Source organism: Gadus chalcogrammus, chromosome 6, assembly GCF_026213295.1.
Source record: "Gadus chalcogrammus isolate NIFS_2021 chromosome 6, NIFS_Gcha_1.0, whole genome shotgun sequence".
NCBI classification, from domain to species: domain Eukaryota; kingdom Metazoa; phylum Chordata; class Actinopteri; order Gadiformes; family Gadidae; genus Gadus; species Gadus chalcogrammus.
The window spans coordinates 26,874,548-26,883,264 of NC_079417.1; the positions used below are offsets into that span (position 1 = coordinate 26,874,548).

General features: G+C 46.8%; 2 protein-coding genes across 3 annotated transcripts; one reads left to right on the plus strand and one right to left on the minus strand.

Annotated features, from left to right (window-relative positions):
• Positions 1-534: 534 nt before the first annotated feature.
• LOC130384587 (peptidyl-prolyl cis-trans isomerase-like) lies at positions 535-3,546 on the plus strand. Its single transcript, XM_056592848.1, has 4 exons — positions 535-689; positions 2,385-2,504; positions 2,830-3,002; positions 3,254-3,546. Exons 1-4 carry the CDS (start codon positions 621-623, stop codon positions 3,384-3,386), a joined length of 495 nt encoding a protein of 164 aa, XP_056448823.1. The 5' UTR covers positions 535-620; the 3' UTR covers positions 3,387-3,546.
• Positions 3,547-3,859: 313 nt separating this feature from the next.
• On the minus strand, positions 3,860-6,441 carry LOC130384586 (dickkopf-related protein 2-like). 2 transcript variants are annotated; one of them, XM_056592847.1, is made up of 4 exons: positions 5,955-6,441; positions 5,445-5,552; positions 4,760-4,874; positions 3,860-4,521 (listed from the first exon to the last, which is right to left on the minus strand). In XM_056592847.1, exons 1-4 carry the CDS (start codon positions 6,063-6,065, stop codon positions 4,223-4,225), a joined length of 633 nt encoding a protein of 210 aa, XP_056448822.1. In that variant the 5' UTR covers positions 6,066-6,441; the 3' UTR covers positions 3,860-4,222. The 2 variants fall into 2 exon arrangements, with proteins under 2 accessions (XP_056448822.1, XP_056448821.1); XM_056592846.1 differs by having other exon boundaries at positions 4,760-4,877.
• Between the last annotated feature and the right edge of the window lie 2,276 nt (positions 6,442-8,717).

The following is an 8,717-nucleotide window of genomic DNA, read 5'->3' on the forward strand; positions in this document are numbered from 1 at the left end:
TATTTGAGAAGGCCCTCTGGTCCGCAGTAGATTACAGGGGCCAGGAAGAAAGTCGAACGATGTTGGTTCACGAAGCGGATTACATCACTCCCGAAATGTTGGTACTCTAGTTTTTTTTCTTTTCAGTGCTGCTGACAGCCATGGTTGAGAGTACCGACCGCGCCCAGACTGCGGACCCGATGCGGAATAGCGGCTTTACGCACTGAATGGACACCCGGACTGTCACTTAACTCTGGCGCGCTGCTTCAGGATCACTACGGTCGTTTCGCCTCCCCCGGTGCACCGGGAGGGTGGGCTTTAAAGTACTTGTGTATATGTGAGAAGTCTTCGAATCAATGAACCAAACTGCATTGGTGGGTCCAGCTATTTAAATCAAGCACGCAGTTAAAACGTCCCCACCTACCAGCCGAGGATCAGTCCTGCAATGCCGGCCTTTAGTTGGCCGGTTGGCATGTCACTCAAAAAGGGGCATTTTAATTGGACTGTCCTAGTTTTCAAGACCGCCCATTTTGTGGTATATAAATTTTATCCCCGTACCACCATTTTTCTCGGTTCTTTGCGGTTCAATTGGTGTGGTCCCGAATAATTATATTGTACATTTATCCATTTCATTCTGCGAAATGGCCAGACCCAAAGTTTTTTTTGACCTCGCCCACAACGGCTCCCCCCTCGGCCGAGTGGTCATGGAGGTAAGACCTTTTTTTTCTTTATTCAATGGGTGATGATGCGTGTTAAACGGTGTAAACCTTTAGTTTTCTGCAACAATAAAGAATTTAGTGTGTGGCGCAATTGTCCTTTCCATCTTCTCTTCCCTCCTGTATCGGTCTCTTACTATGATGGGGGGGTGAAGTAAGTTACACCAAAAAAAAAGTCTGAATGCAGCGGGCTGTCAGCCGGTCCTGAGTCAGCCGTGCGCACGTGTTCAGGGCAACAGTCCACCATGCATTATTCACAGGGAATATCAGACTGGCGCATTTAGGAAACATGCATCTGTGCATCATTGATTTTTTTTTTCGATTTTCACCCGATCACATGTTTGCTGTAACCTGCGCACGCTGCACGGGATAGTGGCCTCTATTGGATCGGTGAACTTTGTTTAGACTGAGTCGTATGATTTTGACTTTGTCAATACTGGGAGCCGCAGTCATGGAACGGTGCCATCATGGCTAATGATTATAGTGGAGCGAGCCGCAGCGTGCTGGTAATCCTGCGGCTCTCTGGAGCTGGCTCTGAGCCAGGCTTCCCAACCATGTCAGGCCTTTGCTGCCTGTACGGAATCACTTAACAGTTACAATAAGCGTATCTGCTCTCCGTTTACTTCTTCATTTGTGTTGGCCACGATCATTTGAGGGATCGCTTCAGCCATTTTGTGTTTGCATTAAACGCAACGAAGTCATGGCATAGGCGCACTGTTCAGACTGCTCTATTTATATTTTGCGCGTGTGTGTGTGTTGAACCGTTGCCAGGTTTCATGAGACAGTGGAGAATCCACCGGACCGGTAACGGTTAAGTCATGATTATGTTATTACAACTATATACAAAAAGACTCCATCGTGGTGGCACCTTCACCCTTCAACCCGCCAGAAGGGACTTGTCCGTGTCTATCAACTTGTCCTGTCGAAAGTTTGTGTCGGCATCTTATCCAACTTGGACCGGGTGGTTATGCGTCAACTGCGCAGTTTATATGTGGCAGTGTTTGGTTCTTGCTGACGCTCTTGAGGAAGTTGCCGAATGGTTCTGGAAAATTCCATGTGGCCTGATCCTGCAGGGAGGGGCCAAGTGTGACTGACTCTGAAATGCTGCGGAACTCTACATGGTCACGATCCCAGCTGCTCGTCTGGTGAACAATTGTCACGTCACTGCTGCGCATGCGTAATAATGACAACCTGTTCCAAGATCTGGTTCCTGTGCGCTTTGTGTTCAGGGACTCTGACCATAGAGGCCAGTGTCTTTGTCGCTACAGCCATTTTGTGTTCTTAAGAAGCGTGACTCAAATCATTGAGTGTTTATACTCTATTTTATATCTGCATTACAGGTGCGCTCACCTGCTTCATTTAGAGTGTGTACACGCCATACTGACTGCCTTTCAACTGACCCCGATCAGAATTCAACAGGGTTCTGCCTAACTCCGCCCCCAGAACATGACATGCGCATGGTGGTGCATGCACAACAGCCGTCGTGCTGAATTGAAACTCTGCACTCGTCCATGTGTGTAGCCTATATATAACTCCATTTAAAATAAATTCTTTCATGGGAAGCTTGCTGACCAGTCACTGAATATAACTTTCTTAGCGGGGCTTTACTTATAGCATGTTTTCCCTTTATTTCGTTGCGCTTGTTAAACCAAAAAGTACATGACTGTCCTTTTTCTCTCATTCCTCCAGCTCGCTGCGGACGTGGTCCCCCGGACCGCAGAGAACTTCCGTGCGCTCTGTACCGGAGAAAAGGGATTCGGCTACAAGGGCTCCACCTTCCACCGGGTCATCCCCGGGTTCATGTGCCAGGTGAGGACACATACGTAGTGCTGTACATTTGATCATCTGGCCACTCTGCCAAGTCATATCCGACGCTGTCAGCAGCTGTCTGCCTCTCCATCCAGCTCCCTATCCTTCCATAGTTCCAAATAGTGCAATGTTGTGCACATCATTTAAAATGTACCGTTATATATATTTCTTGACGTTTCTTTTTTCATAGGGCTCTATTTCTGCTATTAGAGAAGCCCTACAACATTGTGCAAACCACTGCTTGTCAGCTATGCATTTGGTTTCCAGCACTGTTGTCACTAGGGCCTCTGATGTTCCTTGTACTGACGTAAAACTAAATTCACAGGGAGGGGACTTCACCAACCACAACGGAACCGGGGGAAAGTCCATCTACGGAAACAAGTTTGCAGATGAGAACTTTAACCTGACGCACGACCGGGCTGGCATCCTGTCCATGGCCAACGCGGGGCCCAACACCAACGGCTCACAGTTCTTCATCTGCACAGCCATTACCTCATGGTGAGTTCACACCCACTGCAAGGTCCTTTATCGTCTGTACTGCAAGTTAAAGGCTATAACTTCCACAAAGTCCACGCCGTGTAACGCATGCCCTCAAGCAGTGCCGGTGCCGACTCACACAAGCCAATTCAGTCAGTCCCGTGTTTTGTTCAGTACTTGCCTGTTGAGGTTGACAGAGTCTGTCATGTGAGACAGAGTGACAGATGTGCACTAAGCGCCGTTTCACATCTCTGAACCCCGTCTGTCTGTAGGCTGGACGGGAAACACGTGGTGTTCGGGAGTGTGGTGGAGGGAATGGATGTCATTAAAACCGTGGAGCGCTACGGCTCCCAGAGCGGCAGCACGTCGGGCAAAATCACCGTGTCAGACTGCGGGCAGCTCTGAGGCCTTGACGTACATCAGTGTTCCTGTTGTGCCCCCCCCTTCAAAAAAAGTTAATGCATTCTTGACTTTGCCTTAGAAGTTCATTTTGCCTTTTTGATTTCCAGAACGTCCCAACAGGTTTTTTTTGCTCACTAAAGAGAAATAAAATAAATTGCCTTTCTGTATGTGTGCTGTTTTTACTATTGAGTAGAACTCTATTGTTTGCTTTCCCTCCATAGACTGCCAGCGGTTCATCCAAGTCTGTGTGGGCTACGTTAACTGAATAGCTAAAGCTTAAACTGGAATGTGTTCCCTTAGCCAAGAATGTCTTGTCAGTAAACAACAAAAGGCTGTGGTCCAGATATCACATTGACCAAAATTGAAGCTAAGCTATCTGTGTTTATCCATGATTGGCATTAATGGTCAACAGGGTTTAGTTCCAATCACTTGACTGACACTCACTATGGTACCGCACAGATGTATGAAATGTACAGCAAAGCACAAATACAGCTCACCATCTGCTTTGGTAACTTACAAAAAGGTCTTTATTTAGAAAATGATGATCTAGAACGGGCAATTCAAATATATTTGTTTTGCATGAGTGAAGATCTTGCAACAGTCATTCACACGGGGATAATGAAAATTCGAAGACCCACAGAAATTACAAAGCATTTTTATTTTATTAATTCGGCCTACTGGTGTTATTGACTTAAAAAAACAGCTTTTGAGACTCATCTAAAAACAAGCTGGAAGTCGTGTTCATGGATATTAAATATGAGTATAGTATATTGCTGCTTCTGACATTCAATGCAGCCCACCTGTTGATAAATGTCAAAGTTTGTCCGATGTACAGTCTTTCAGCAGCCACCCTCCGCAGTTCTCCTACTCTTCCCAGAATGCCTTGTGTTCCTCTGGCCTTGTCCGGGTCGGTTCAAGCAGACGCCCTGTTTCTTGGCCGCCCCGGATACCGTGGGTCCTGCCGGGCTGCAGTAGAGCCCCTGGCCGCAGCTGCAGCGCTCCAGGTTGCGCCGCCGCTTGGAGCGGCCGGGCAGCAGGCAGGCGTCGCCCTCTAGCGGTACCCGCTGGCAGCGCTTGGCTGTCAGGTAGCGCACACAGCAGAAGCCCGGCTGGCAGTCACCGCTCCGCACACAGCTGCCTGCATCACCACCAAACATGATAGCATCAGTTTGATGAGCACATCGAGGATTTAGCTTGAATAGGATTTATATGGATTCCTTCTGCTGTGTCTTAGTTAGTTGCCGTTTATATAAATGTATAAATATAATTGACAACACTTTTTAACACCAAAGGCATGATCTGGTTGACTAGTGTTTGACCGCACAACAAAACAGAAAACTATGTCTAGAGGACGTGCAGCTCCTTGATGTCTTTACCTCTTGTCCTGTTGCCAACGGTGATCTCGCTATCTGCCTGTCTGTTGGCCTGTCTGTCTGCCTCTCTGTCCTGTGTGGATGTGCCTCTCCTCCGAGACCGGTTACTGCAGCCTTCCTTCTGAAAAGGAGTGAAGTATAGTTAGGTAGAGAGGTAAAGTAAGATGAGGCAAATGGATAGATGGCTGGACAGATAGGTAGATAAGAGAGAGACAGAGAGAGAAACATAGTGTGTGTGTGTGTGTGTGTGTGTGTGTGTGTGTGTGTGTGTGTGTGTGTGTGTGTGTGTGTGTGAGAGAGAGAGGAGAGTGAGATAAAAGGTTAAAAGATAGATAGATAGATAGATAGATATACTATCAGACAGACAGAGAGAGAGATAGATAGATAGATAGATAGATAGATAGATATACTATCAGACAGACAGAGAGAGATAGATAGATATACTATCAGACAGACAGATAGATAGATAGATAGATAGATAGATAGATAGATAGATAGGCAGGCAGGCAGGCAGGCAGGCAGGCAGGCAGATAGATAGATAGATAGATAGATAGATAGATAGACAGATTGATAAATAGATAGAAAGATAGACAGACAGATAGACAGACAGACAGACAGACAGACAGACAGACAGACAGACAGACAGATAGGAAGGTTGTAAGATGAGACAGACAGAGAGGCGCCTCACCTCTGGGGGACTGCACCCGGGCGTGGAGCAGGTCCTCTGTGGGTTCTGAGCCAGGGTGAGGGTGGTTCCTGATGTTTCTGATGTGTTGCTGCTGGGGAGGGGGTCTGTCTGTGGGGACAACAGGAGAACAGGGACAGTTTGACCATGGTGATTCTTCAGGACAGAATCATGAGTGTCCACCATAGGTTAAACCAACCCAAAATACACTTTCCCTTTTTGAAGTGTTATTGTAGGGGATCAGGAGTTCGGCTGATGCAGAACCATAACAGCTCTGTATTTATTTGCCAAGTAAAAATAATTGTAAAATAGTCTATAGTGTAATTTGGATTGGAACTAGTTAGTAAAGACGATAGTCGTATGGTAGTAGTAACTTGCATATTAGTAACTAATAGCAGCAGTAATTTATAGGCTATGAGAGCAGTATATTATTATAAAAAGGCTACGGTCGACCCTGTTCTATTCTATCCACATAGCAGGCTCACAGTAAAAGTACATTAATATATTTCTTACCTGCTCCAAGCTTTCCAGGATCTCTTTGGAGGTGCGGATGCCGTTGGAGTTCAGACACACAGCCATCCCGAGTGAGTAGGTCACGAGCACGGTGAGCGCAGTCTGCCACATGGTCAGGTCTATGGTCCGGTCTACGGTCGGGTCTATCGTGGAGCTCGGCTTGACTGCTGCTGTCCCTCGGGTCTACTACAGCCTATTATACAGTGTATACAACCTATATACGGGTCTCCTACAGCCTATACTACAGTGTATACAGCCTATACACGGGTCTCCTTTACTCCGGTCCAATTTATCCGTGGGAATAATATTAGTCACGGAAATAAACACTTCCCATACGCCTGATGCACAGCCTATTCATTCACAGGCAATATACAATGATAATAATATTTAAGCCAAGTTTCTGTATGGTTGTTTTCTGGGCTGGGTCCTGGGAAGTTGTGATGGGGGGAGCTGCAGGTTCCTCTGAAGAAGCGACGTCCCAGGAGCAACTTTTATGCACGCGCCGAGCCGCCCACCCGCACTCTGCCAAAGCCCGCCGCAACCTCGCACCATTAGCGCTTAATCCGCCCCGTTCTGAGGCGCTTTGAAATACCTTTTTTCTAAATAGGAAACACTCTTTCAACCCTAACCGCATCAGTCGGAGAGGATGAGATAAGTCTTCCTTCCTGGGAGCTCCGGAAACCTCCGGCGTGCGTGTGTGCGTGTGCGTGCGTCCTTCAGAAGTGTTTCAGGTGTAGCGGGGCTCCGCAGACATCTGAAGTTCACACCACTTCACAACTCACCAAGCGTTTGATATAGGAAACCACTAAAGACTGGGAGGCCCGCCAGCTAGGAACCACTACTGAAGAGATGGAATCGTTGCGATAAAGGCATCATGTCAATTACCAGCGTGCACGCGAGTGTTTGCGTGTGCGCGGGCACGCGCCGTAAGAGGGCAACGTGCTTCGTATTAAAAGGCCACACCTCCTTCAGGTCTGTTTACGAGGCATCAAAGCTGGTTAGTTCAGAAGAGAGAGAGTATGAGATATTAGGAGAAAGACCTACGTGCGTGCGTGCGTGTGTGCGCGCGCGCGCGTGCACAGGTGTGTGCAACCAGAAGAGATTTTTGTCTGAGGACACTAATGGGAGTTTTTAAGGACCATATTTTGGGTTTTTGAAAATGTACCTTAATCTGTGCTTAATTTATTTCCCAAACATGATACCTGGATAAGTAATGAGACTTCAACTGACACTTTTTCCTCTTTCTGACACTTTGCCTAATAACCTTGAGACAATGTGCATTCGTTTGAACATTATAAGTAGCAGTTAGTGGTTTTTGGGTGATCTCCCAGTTCTCACACCTGTTCCCTTCACAATTCACATCTCCCGATTCTGACCCAGAATGAAAAAAGATAATAATACAAATGAGAACATGAATATACAGAAATGTTAGTGTTGCAAAAGTATAGATGCAGATTCATGACATTAAATTAGAAGGTTATCAATCATAATGAAAACTATTTTTCATGTGTTAACATTGTATAGGCCCTTGAATGGCCATGGATCTGCTTGACGTCGAGGGTAGCCTACATGCAGGCAGTTGCCTAGTAACGGGGACGCTGGCGAGTCTAACGCCGCTCTGTATGGCTTGTTTTTATTCAGTATTTCCAATATTTCTCACGATTGCATTGAACATTTTGTCGTTTTTTTTTGGTCTTTAGTAGTTTAGCTAAGTTTACTTGTTATATATAGTCACTTTTCGCTATTGTCAGTGCGCCCGTTTTCTTTATTTTTACGTGTTTTATACGTGAGGTCGTACGTTGGTGGACGCTGTTGCCTTTTGAACGCTGTTGCCGCTGCTGCTCACCGGAACGTCATTCTGAACATTATTTTTTCGCGATTTTCTTTTTCTTTCTACTCTTTTAACTTTTTAATCAGTTTTCTTTTGCTTACTTTCAACACCTTCTGTCTGAAACCCTTCTGGACCTCGGATCGGACTACAAAGTTAAGTTAAGTAACTGCGTCAGTTTTCTTGATTTATTTATTTATTTCTGAACGTTAAACGTCTGCGTGTTTTGTTTTGCGTTTTGTGCGTGGAGTCGTGCAGCTGTTGGTGGATGACACCTGCTGGCCGGCTAGACTGCTGTTAACCCCCGGCGCCGTCCAACTGGCTTCCCCGTCTCCAGCGTAGCTACAACCGGCTTGCTCCACTCCTCTGCCTCCGCCCTGCTCGCTCTGTGGCTTCACCATAATCGCCTGGATCTACCGCTGGCTTCTTCCGACTTCACAACCTGTGGATTTTAACCTGTTGCGCTATGTTTGACTCTCACGTAACGAGCGCATCTCTGCCGCTCCGTTACTCGGTAACGGAGATGTTACGTCTACGGATCTTCTCAAGGACCCAACCACCTCAGCTTGCATCCCACCAGGACATTCTCAAACGACCAAAATACATCCACCGAGGCTCTGGACGGAATTTTCAGTACACTCACACCAGCAACAAAAACATCCGCTCCTTCTGGTCCACTGGGCCCCGCCCCCCTCCTCGCACAGCCCGTACGGTCAGTCCCGTCAATCACAGTGTACTGTTCCCTCTGCTCAAAGCAACCTGCTACACTCCACTCACCTGTCTGAAACTCTGTCTGCTGAACACCAGATCCCTCAGTAATAAGGCCCTTTTGATAAATGACTTTATTGTTGACCAGAGCCTAGACATTCTCTGCCTCACTGAGACCTGGCAACAACCAAATGACTTCTCCCATCTAAATGAAGCTGTCCCACCAG